Source organism: Myotis lucifugus, unplaced genomic scaffold (genome assembly GCF_000147115.1).
Source record: "Myotis lucifugus unplaced genomic scaffold, Myoluc2.0 scaffold_178, whole genome shotgun sequence".
Taxonomy (NCBI): Eukaryota; Metazoa; Chordata; class Mammalia; order Chiroptera; family Vespertilionidae; genus Myotis; species Myotis lucifugus.
Genome location: NW_005871226.1, coordinates 1,897,185 through 1,909,138, shown reverse-complemented (window position 1 = coordinate 1,909,138; position 11,954 = coordinate 1,897,185). Strand labels below are relative to the sequence as shown.

At 45.0% G+C, this 11,954-nt stretch overlaps 1 protein-coding gene across 3 annotated transcripts in view; it reads left to right on the top strand.

Annotated features, from left to right (window-relative positions):
* SLC23A2 (solute carrier family 23 member 2) overlaps nt 1–11,954 on the top strand; it is a 91,819-nt gene that overhangs the window by 49,959 nt on the left and 29,906 nt on the right. For all 3 annotated transcript variants that reach the window (XM_023760270.1, XM_023760269.1, XM_014462358.2), the window contains 3 exons: nt 9,377–9,465; nt 10,433–10,503; nt 11,386–11,567. In XM_023760270.1, the coding sequence (XP_023616038.1) occupies nt 9,377–9,465; nt 10,433–10,503; nt 11,386–11,567 (342 nt within the window). The remainder of the gene's footprint in view (nt 1–9,376; nt 9,466–10,432; nt 10,504–11,385; nt 11,568–11,954) is intronic.

Sequence of the window (11,954 nt, the reverse complement as noted above, 5' to 3'; positions counted from 1 at the left end):
TGTCCATTTACTACAAGTTTTAGGTAGTATAGTGTGGGGCAAACGTTGGTGTGACAGTTGTGAGTATGTGAAGCCATTTATTCTTGTATTATTACTTATTAATGACTATATTTTGCATATGAACAACTGTAAACCTACTTTTGCCTCACCCTGTATATTAATGAAATGGGCCCTGTGAGAACCTGATGCTAATGACCGTGGAGGAGGGAGCTTTCCCGCACCCCTGACTGCTGCAGGGCTGGCGGAGACATCGCTCTCGTTCCACCTTTTTCATGTGACTGTGGGCAAGCCGCCTGATCTCTCAGGGCCTCCTTCTGGTTAATCCTGGGCACCTGTCCACGCTCGCCTGCGGGCGCTCATTATTTCAGGGGCCTCTGGAAGGGGAGGAGGCAGACAGGCGCCGGCGGGGAGAGGGGTTGCAGTGAGCTTGGGGCTGGGGCAGCTGCCAGCAGCGTCTCTGATGAGCGTAGGGGCGGTTGGGCATCGTGCTCCATGGCCACTGCCATCAGCTTTGCTTCTTCGACTCGATCCTTCTTGGTGGTCTTCCCCCTTCTCCTAACACACTGCTTCTCTGTCCATATTTCTGATGCTCCCGGGGACTAGGAGACTGACTGTGTCCTCTGAGGGTATATGGGGTGAATGAATCTAGTTCTCCAGTCTTTTTTTTGATTGTCACATCCTCCTTGCCCTGCACATTCTCACATGCTCTGAATGGCTCCTCCTTCTCCTCATGGCCCACTGCCCCTCCCTCGTAGCCATCCTTTCAGCCAGGTGACTGTCGTCGCAAACGCTGTGCAGGATTAGGGCAGCGTTACACAGGCCTAGAGGACAGAGCTGCTCACCAAATACCAAAGGGAAGCTTTTGTCTTTTTCCAATATTGTGGTTTTTGGTAACTATTTAACATCATTCTAGTATTTAAGGAATGTGATGTCATCCTCCTCCCATTCCTTTTTTAAAAATATATGTATTTTTATTGATTTCAGAGAGGAAAGGAGAGGGGGAGAGATAGGAACATCACTGATGAGAGAAAATCATTGATCGGCTGCCTCCTGCTCGCCCCACACTGGGGATTGAGCGCACAACCTGGGCATGTGTCCTGACTGAGAATTGAACTTTGACCTCCTGGTTCATAGGTTGACATTCAGCCACTGAGCCACGCCGGCCAGGCAAGACACTTACTTTATAGACATAATTTAAATCAAAACTATTGAGGGATAATTGACATACAGTAACATTGAACCTTTTTTATATGTACAGTTATATAAGGTTTTACTCACGTATACAGTCATATAACCCAACCGACAGAACATTGCCACACCCCAAGGACTTCTCTCGTGCCTCCCTGTGACTGCTTAGATCTTTAAGTAATAAAAGTATTTTAGGCTACTAGCCCTTGACCTGAAATAGGTGATACTATCATGTTTGAAAAGGAGGTTGTCAAAATCACATCCAACTAGCCCTCTGGGTTCCTGCGCACTGTCTGAGCCAAGCCTGCTGCTATGAGCTGTGGCTCTGGGGCGGGGGAGGGGAGGGGGTTGAGACGGGCACCAGTCAGCTGCTTCCTCCCCACCGAGGCTCCTCAGGAGCCTCTCTGACCAGAAGAGTTCATATACTTTTTAGTGTTTATCTATAAAACCAGAATAACATGAACTTGAAGATAATGGTTACACTTGCTTTTAGTTGAGTTTTTTTTAATCAACTCAAAATGAATTAGCAATAAAATGCAAGAATCATGAAAACTGTAAGTACTAGAATGAAATCAGAGTGATTTCCCTTTTTAATCTAAAAGTGGGCTTTTAAACTTTTAAACTCAAACTCTAGGAACCATACAAGGATGGTAAATTTGATGACACTGAATATAAGAACATGTTTTTAAACTTCGTAAAAATACACCGTAAACAGAAAAAATGACAAACTGGAGAAACTATTTGTATCATATCCCAGAGAAGCTCTACTGTCTCCACTATAGAAAGAACTTTTAAAAATCAGTGTTAAAAAATAGCAAAAATCATATAAAGAGCAAAAAGACATGAACAGACAGTTCACAAAAACCATTATGCCGTGGCCTTTCTTCACCCTGTGAAAGGATCCTCATCAAACTGACGGATAAGAGAAACATAAATGAAAGCCACCCTAAGATACCATTTCCCCTTTGTCAGACACAAAATGAAAACCCCGACAAGCCGCTCTTTCGCCAAGGCTATGGGAGTGTAGGGTTCTTACACATTGCTGTCAGGAGCGAAAATAGGGCAGCCCTTATGGAGAGGAATTGTACAATCTAGACTGCATATGCATTTACCATTTGATCCAATAACCCCACTTCTAGAAATTTATCCTGAAGATACATGCCCACATATGCAAAATAATACACTGAAAGTTATTTCTTGCTGTGTAATTTGTAATGGCAAAATAGTTAACAGCCTAAAGGTCCATCTACAAGAGACTGGCTGCTGTGGGTCAGCACACAGTAGGATCCTGTGCAGCCCTGAGAAAGAATGACGAAAGCCTCTCTGATCTGTTTCAGGATATATTGAAAAAGCAAGGTGCAAAAAAGTTATGTGTATGTATGTTTGGTAAGAAAGAAGAAATACCAAGGAGAAGTGAGGAACAGATGAAAATGGTTAACTACAGTTAGAATGGGTTGGAGCGGCTAGGGATGGGAGTGAGACCTTTTAGTATAACTCTTCATATGGTTTGATTTTTAAACTGTGTAAATGTTCAACATATTCAAAACATAAAATCCAAAAGGATGAACCAAAGCAAACCCTAAAATTGAAAATGAACAGAAACTAAACCTAACTATATGTCAAATTGCTAACCACACAGAAGAAAAGAATTAATTCACAGACTTTAGAACATTACTTTGCATACCTTGAATAGGATATTTTCTAAGGACAAAAGAAATTTTATACTCAGTAGTGTTGTTGTTAGTAATGTAGGTATAATTCTGGAACTGTGTCCTGTGATGTTATAGCATAGAACAAATCAGTAAGAACATTGGAAATCAGGATGCTCAGTGTAGGAGGAGAGATGTATATGAGAAGAAGGTAATCTTTCAATTCTGTTGAAGTGGAAGGGTCATTTTGATTTAAAAATATTGTATCTCTGTTCACTAAATGATACCAGTTTAAAAAAAAAAAAAAAAGGATACCCAGTAACAGCAAGCCACCTAGTGCTCAGATCTTGGTTTCTAAATAACATTTTCTGCCAAAATGAACCTGGACTCCTTGGAGAAGTGCTTGACGCCAGAGCTGAGAAAAGTACAAGTTGAACCTGGAACATCTAATGCCAGAAAGCAAGGAACAGCTCAAAAGTGAGGGAGAGGTGTGGGGAGAGGGAACCTGCTTGAACAGGCTGCTTTGGGCAAGTTCAGGACAATTTAATTATTGAAAAGAACAGTCATGGAAGTGAGTTATAGAACCGAATATAAAAAGGGAACCCATTTATCTGTAGTGATGGTGTAAAAAAGAGGGAGATAAAATTGGACAAAAAGGAAAGCTTTTTTTTTTTTTATACAAAAGGACACTAATAAATATGGATGGAATGATAAAATTGGAAACTCATAATTTTTAGGCCCACTATGTAAGACTGTTAATAAGCTAGTGGGGATATAATAATTTCACAGACTAAGAATCACTCTACAAAATTTATTAATTGCAGAAGGGAAAAGGTACTTTTAGAAATGGAGAGTGCCAGCAGTCACTACCCTAACCAAGCATTGCACCTGGTGGGGACACCTGACGACAGGCCTCAGGCCTCCTGATGTGAGGCAATGAGGAGGGCACCGCACCCCAGCAGTCTCCTGGCCAAAATGGTTTAGCCTGGCTCTAAGCACGACATTGGATAACCACACACAGTATAGGGGCTCTGATGAGATTGGGGGAGTGGGGCAGACGTGAGCACTTTTATAAGCAGAAATTTATGGTCTGGATATTAGATTACATTATTAACTTAGTTTCACATTTCTTGGGTGTAATGGGAGGGAGGCGATGATGGAGGAGAATACACTCATTCTTAGGTGATACCTGCTAAAGTATTTGGGTGGAATGCACCACATCTACAAGCTACTCTCCAGCAGTTCAGCTGACTGATGGGTATATACGTACAGTAAACAACAGGGCAGTGTTATCAATTGAGAGAAGGTTTTTTTGGGGGGACAAGTTGTGTTTTGCTTTTTTTTATAGGCACTTAGGACGCACACTCCTAAGGGCAGATTCAGAAATGAAACTATAGCTTCTCAAAGCCAAACCCCTTTATGTTTCTTAGAGATTGTTTACAATGGCAGTCTTTGGGGACTGGGATAGTTACCTGCTTTTCTCTTGAAAATTGATGCACATTTTACTCTCTACTCTCTCTGTCCAGTGCTTTTAATCTAAAAGTCCTCTCTCAAATTTGCAGTTAAAATCAACATGCGGAAAGACTTAGCCTCTTATTTTTACTCTAATAAAATTCCTTTCAGACAATAATATTTGTAAATAGCACCTTCAGTTTATTATTTATTAAACTTGGTGCTGGGGATACAGTGATGGCTGGAACAGTCCCAGTTCCCGCTGTTAGGGCGACTTCAGCCCACAGGGTGAAATCAGCATGTAGGGAGCTTGTCTGAACAGATCGCTTTAGTGCTGTGAGGGGAGCGGACAGAGGCCCAGCTGCATGCAGAGACCTACCCTGGGCTGGGGGCTGGCAGCTCATCTGAGCCAACACCATAGGATGAGTGAGACCGCAAATGATGCCAGGCCACACCCTGTCGGAATGCCTTCAGAGAACAGCTTTGGGGGTAAGGATTAGCTTTCCCAGTTCTCCCAAAGTGGACTTTTCAGAGCAGGGCCCTCTAGTAGTTTTCCCCTGGCCTGAAAGAGGAAAGCCAGGTGTTTGCCCGCCGGCCCCCTCTGACCATCGCCACTCCAATCCCCGCTTTCCCCATAGTAAGGTCTCTGCAGTTCTCTAGGATTCAGGTCTGTTTGTAGCTCTTGATTTACACTTGCTCTTCTCTCTGCCTGGACTACTCAACCCCTTGCACATGTGATGGCGTGCTTCTCATCCTTATGCTAAGTGATTCTTTTGCAGACTCCCACAGCACCATGCATCGCCTTGTCACCACCCTTCACGTGTGGCCACAATTAGTGTCTCCTTCACACAACAGAAACTCCTCAACGGCCTAAGGATAGTTTTTTCTATCATCATACCTGCTTATAATGTGTTAAGCAGACACCCAAGCAATGGTTATCAAGTGACCAGAATAAATCCTTTCATTTGACATAGGGGTTGTCTGTTTTTTGGTGCCTCAGCCACCCCCAGAAGTCATTGTTCAAAATCCAGATGTGAGGACCCCACATGTGACTCCTGTTAACCAGGACTAAGTGGAATTCAGAAATTTCTATTTTAAAATTTAAAAAAATTTTAAATTACAGTTGACAGTCAATATTATATTAGTTTTGGGTGTATGGCATAGTTATTAGACATGTAACTTATGAGTGATCCCCTCAATAAGTGTAATACCCACCTGGCACCATACATAGTTATTACAGTATCACTGGCTCTATTCCCTAGGCTGTACTTGACATCCCCTTGACTATTTTGTATCTACCAGTGTGTACTTATTAATCCCTTCACCCTTTTCACCCAGCCCCCATTCCCCTTCCATCTGTCAACCATCAGTTGTTCTCTATGAGCTTGTTTCTGTTTTATTTTGTTTTTTAGATTCCACATTTAAGTGAAATCATAAAGGTATTTGTCTTTGACTTATTTCACTTAGCATAATACCCTCTAGGTACATCCGTGTTGTTGCAAATGGTAAGATCAGAAATATACTCTTTTTCTTTTTTAAACCCTCACCTGAGGATTTTTTTTATTGATTTTTAGAGAGAGAAAAGGGGCGAGCGGGGAGAGAGAGAGAGAGAAGAGAGAAGAGAGAGAAATAATGATGTGAGATGAGAGACACTTCGACTGGTTGCCTCCCACATGTGCCCTGACCTGAGCTAGGGAACATGCAACTGAGGCATATGCTCTTGACCAGGAATCGAACCTGTGACCCCTTGGTCTGAGGGCCAATGCTCTAACCACTGAGCCATGTCAGCTAGGGCCAAAATTATCCATTTTTAACCAGTGACCCCTGGGGAATCAGAAACCAGCTTTCTGACCTGGGGGTGGGTGACTTATAGAAATCATGGCCGGAGAGTCCTGACTAAGAACACATCACAAATCCCAAGAAGGAGATCTTGGAATATTTCCTAGAGGAGATGGTATTTGCCTGTGCCTTGAATGATGAATAAAAATTGAATATTAGAAATGATGACAAAGAGAAGGGATGCGCAAAGGCTCAGAGGCAAGAACCTGGACCAATTTGCTTGGAGTGCAGGTGTGTGAAGGGGCTGGTGAGATGTGAGGCCAGAGGATGTTTTGAGGTCACCTGGGTACCAAGGGGGAAATGGGATACCTCCAGCAGGGTTTCTTTTCTTTTTTTTTTTTAATTTATTCAGAGAGGAAAGGAGAGAGCGGGAGAGTGAAGGAGAGGGAGATAGAAACATCAGTGATCAATGACGAGAGAGAATCATTGATCGGCTGCCTCTTTCATGCCCCACACTGGGATCGAGCCTGCAAACTGGCCATGTGCCTTGACCAGGAATTGAACTGTGACCTCCCGATTCATAGGAGCCACGCTGGTTGTCGGGCTGGGTAGGTTCTTTTGCTGTCCTGGGGTAAAGCCCACCGTGGGGATGTATCATGACAAAGGTGCCTATCTGCTCAGAATTTTTCTTACATCTAGTGACACTATCAACTTTAAAAACTTAAGTCTGAAAAAAATCCACCACCTCTTCACATATTTAAAATATATTTTCCTGTAAACAAAGTCAGCCAGCTTTTTCTGTCAAGGGACAAGCAGTAAATATTTCAGGCTCTTATCGTCTCTGTTGTGACTGCCCGACTCTCCCATCGAAGCTCGAAAGCAGCTGTCAACACCTCGGAAATAGATGAGGGTGGCTGTGTCCCGTAAAACTTGACTCATAAAAACAGGTAATTTGCCAGATTTGGCTCATGGGCCCGTTTGCCAACCCCTGGTGTGAAGTAGGGCAGGGTTTAATTGGTTTCCTTCCCAGTCGTCAGTACAAAATAAAATGGCAGGCAGTCTTGGCTACCTGGGGAGGGTCAGATGCTGGTGTGAGTGAGGTGCAGAGAGGAGAGCCGAGGGTTGACCATTAACTGGGGAAGTGCAGCCACATGCCCTTATAGCAACTTCCCTGTGAGTAATTCAGCCCAGCCGCTGAGTTCTGCTGCCCGTTACGGAGACCACACGTACCTGCTGGGGTGCTGACTGCTGCTTCCTGCAACTCGGCTGCGTGTCTTTGAGACGGCACTGCTGTGGCAGACAGTGTGTGTGGCCAGGCGTGGGCCATCAGCCGCCACGTGCAGCCTTTCCCATCCTCGGGCAGCACTTCGGGAATTATCACCCACTTTCGGAGGAACCCAGGGTCCTGGTTGTTTGCAAGTGAGTGAGCTGGTTTGTTTGTTGCAGTGCTCTTAGGGCTTCTGGTCGGGGTGACGCCATAAATGCTTGCCCAGAAAGGTGCCTCGGCCAAGTGCAGACTGAGGTCGAGTATCGGTCATGCCCCAGAAGGAGAACCCAGAGCCAGTGCTGATTGCAGTGGTTCCCAAGGACAAGCTCTCTAAGTGCAACCCATGGTGCCTGGTCCTAAGATGCATCTCTTGAAATCAGAAACGACAGCAAAACAGGTGCCGCTTAGACCATTTGAGATGGCATCCATTTCTAACTCGATGCTGACCTCCCTTTACCTTTTCTGTACATTTCTGAAAAATTGTGCTTAAGGAATTTGTCTAAGTCAAGCATTTTTTTTTCTCTTTTGATATACTACATTCCCACATGAGGTGACTTCACTTCCATTTTTTTTTTTTACGACTTTTTATTGATTTTTGAGAGAGAGAGATCATTGTGAGAGCAAAACATTGATCAGCTGCCTCCTGCATGACCCTCACTGGGGATCGAGCCCACAACCCAGACATGTGCCCTGACTGGGAATTGAACCCGCCATCTTTCGGTGCACGGGACGGCACCCAACCAACTGAGCCACACCTTCGAGGGCCACTTCCACTTTTGACGGTACTGTGCTCTGGGATGGTTGGTGGAGGGCATTCCCATGCGACTGGCTGCCAGCAATGCATCTGGGCTGTACCGTGCAGCCTGCCTCTGTGTCTTGAATTTCTGGCCCTTGCCTGCTCTCGGCCTGCCTGGTCTTAGTTGATTCCATTGCATGATTAAAATGGCCAGAGAACGAGAATCTTGACCCTCCTCTGGCTCAGAATGGTGTGTGTCGACTCTGCACTTGTAAAGCAGATGCTTGTCCTCCAGCCAGAGCCACTCTGTCTCCCAGTCCAGTTCCTGTTTCAGTCAGGGCGGGACCTGCTGTCAGCCCAGGGCGGGATGCTGGGTTCCCGCCCCCCTGGCCAGGGCACTCACACAAGGCTGCTTCGTGGTATTTAAGAAGGATCTGGACACCTGGGAGTTCCCAGCCCTGCAAACAGGAGCCAGTTTTTCATTTTACCCTGAAGTATGTTAACAGTAGGGTCAAGGTCTCATGTTAGCCCATAAAGCCACCTTAGCAATACAGCTGGAGCAACATCTTTTGAATTTGAGTAGCTCAAGTGTTCATAAAGTTAATGTGACGTATCTCAAATACAATTGAATGATGGAATCTGAGTATCTGCATTTAGTTGGAGGATGGGGGCAGGAGATTTTACAGAGAGTCTGCACGTTTTCTGGGTCCTTTAAAAATAAGGTTTAGAATATTTGAGTCTTTTCATGATTAAGCAGAGTATTATATCTACTGTTGGTTTGTAACTTACAGCTTTTCTTTTCCTCAATAGATGTAGAACCCTAACATGATTTTGATGCTTACCTCTGATTTAGGGCAGTCTTTGACTATAATATGGAACAACAGGAAGATAAATGTTTTTCTATGCTATTCGATAATTTGAAAGGGAGGAGAAGGGTGGTGAAATAGAAGACATACACTGATGTTTAATGAGGAGCTCACAAGCTCAGCAGGAAAGAGAGACTCCCAAATGCAAAACACCCCACCCCCAAGGGGAAAGGTGGCGATGGCAGGGCTCATCTTGGGGTGCTGGTGCTGACTCCAGGGCTCCCCAGGGGGGAAGAGCAGCAGACGGGAGGATGGAGAAGCCAGTGGCCCTGGCTGCCTGGCCGAGGCGATCTTTGCAGACCGGGGTTCTTTCTTCCAGGTGTGCCTGCATTTACTCATGTGCTGTTTGTCTATGGAAAAGACTGTTAAGCTATCAAATAGTGAACTACCTCGGTAGTTCCTGATGCCGTGATCATGGTTTTGGTCTCGTTTCTTTTAGGTTACCCCTGTTTCAGGCCAGTGCTTTTGCATTTCTGGCCCCTGCTCGAGCCATCCTGTCTTTAGATAAATGGAAATGTAACACCACAGGTAATTGCAGTTATTTCCACATATGTCCTTGGGGTCCTTTAACTCAGGTGATAAAGGGAGGCCTGGACATGCTGCCCTTGGCAGCCTGAAATCCTGTCTGGAATCAGGCACAGAACACACAGACCAGCAAACAGCTTAGAGTGCTCCCATCTGTGGATCATGTTTCTGTCTCTCTCTGTCCACTCGTTCATCCCTAACCCCAGAGCAAGTGAGGACCAGAAGGGACCGCATTTCTCTATGCTAATGAGATGGATATGTATGGGAATGAAGAGAAAAATATTTGTGCTATTTTTCTGCCTCTTTCTTTCAGTGGATTTTATGAACCACCAGTAATCACTCTCTTTGCTGCATCAGCATCCCTTCTCTGAAACATCTCTGCTTTTTAAGGATCTGGCTGCTTTGGTTTTCTGCAAATGACTTTCACCTCCCTCTCCCCTTTAATGATAAGATCAGGAAAAGATAAGATAGGGGACTTGAGAAAACCAGACCTGTGGTACTCTCAAAAGACTGTTCCGTTTTTAGGTTCTAGGAGCAAAGTTTTCCAGCTTTCATTTCCTTCCATGCTCCTTGGAGTTACTTGGTGACCACTGAGTTGATTTGGAAACTGGAGAAGGCCCTCTGTTTTATCGAGGTTTTTAAACCTTAGGCAGCCTTGCTAATGGTTTGCAAGTTAACTGCTTGCAAGGGTTGGTCTTTGTGTGAGGCTGGCACGAGCCATGTGCATCACCAGCTCAGTCAGCTTCTGACAAGCTGGGAGCTTCAGCCCATGAATACATTTGGTTAAGTTAGCACTGGGGAACCCGCCCCTCAGTATGGTAAGCCACACTGTTGAATTTCAGGGATGGGTATTTACACACATATACTTAAAACAGGGAGGAGATTCTTCTTAAAAAGAGTGAAATGAATGTGTCTTGTGAAATGTCAGTGTTGTTTCAAGAAAAATTTTGTCTTTGTTTTTGTTTTCAAGATGTTTCGTTTGTCAACGGAACCACGGAACTGCTGCACACGGAGCACATCTGGTACCCCCGCATACGCGAGGTAACGGCCGAGCATGCCTGCCTGTGGCTGCTTTGTGTTTCTCCTCAGCTTCACTGTTGATTGTGCCCAAGAAATTGCAGTTGCTTGACTAAGCCGTCCCTTTCTTCTCAGCTACTGACATGTTTATCTCTGTCATTAAAGACGTCGTTCAGTTTAGATGGCATCGCTGTAACATAAAGCATGCAGAAATGCTTTGTGCAGCCAGACAGTCTTGTTTCTCACCCTTCATTTCCCTCCTCTTTCTGGTGCACCCGCAGGCCTGCCCACTGGCACCCCCAGCGGAACCAGCCGAGGGGCGTGGCTCCTTTGGAAGGAGCTACAGAGGCTTGTCAGCAGGCAGCAGAACTATTCACTCCAGCCTCCGTGTCTGTGCCTGTATTTGTGGAAAGAATTAAGATAATTGTCTATTCAGTGCACTTGAACAGAACAGGTCATGGGACTCCTTAGACATGAGAATGGCTGACAGTTTATCCAGATCTTTTAAAACCTGTAAGATCATTCACCCTTCATTCGGAATCAGCCCAACTATTCTGTACAATAGAAACATTCCTTTAGCATTTTTGTCAATTGTGCTATCTTTTAAATGTCCTGCAGGGACTCACTTTTTAAAGTCAAGGAGCTTTATATTGCAGTGTCCCTTAGGAATTATTAATTACGCCTGTCTCATTTATCAGCGGAAAAGGCAAGTTGCATCCAGTGCCCAGTCCTATAATGCTATTCTTACATTAGTCCGGTCATACATCACACCAGGAAATTTCCAGCCGTGTCATGCCAGTTGTATAATGACTTGATGCTTCACAAAATTGTCAGTTTTGGATGTGGGTGACATTGAGTAGTGACGTATAAGCAGCTTACTCATGCCTGTGCCCGCTCTTATTCCAGATCCAAGGAGCCATCATCATGTCCTCACTGATAGAAGTGGTCATCGGCTTCTTAGGCCTGCCCGGCGCTCTGCTGAAGTACATCGGGCCCCTGACCATTACGCCCACAGTGGCCCTCATTGGCCTCTCTGGTTTCCAGGCGGCAGGAGAGAGAGCGGGGAAGCACTGGGGCATCGCCATGCTGTAAGTGTTCTGACACCACTCAGTTGTGGACGGTAAAACTCTCCCCTCTTACCTCCCCCAAGGGGCAGCCTCTTGGAACATTCTGACTTTAGGAGATAGGTTTTGTTTTAAGTCAGAATAGTCTGACAGTTTGAACTTGATTGACTTCGTGCCAGGGAATTGATGGTGTTTTAGAGTCTGAGTTGGGAAGTGACTTGCCGTCAAGGTATGTCAGAGACTTGGCAGTGATGTGTAGGGGAAAGGATGTAAGGTTTCAAACTTCACGTGGTGCCATTAGCTCTTGACTTTTGAAGTCATACCAAGTCTGCATGAATTGAAATACCTAGAATCCGCCTTAGCTGGTTTGGCTCAGTAGATAGAGCATCGGTCTGAGGACTGAAGGGTCCC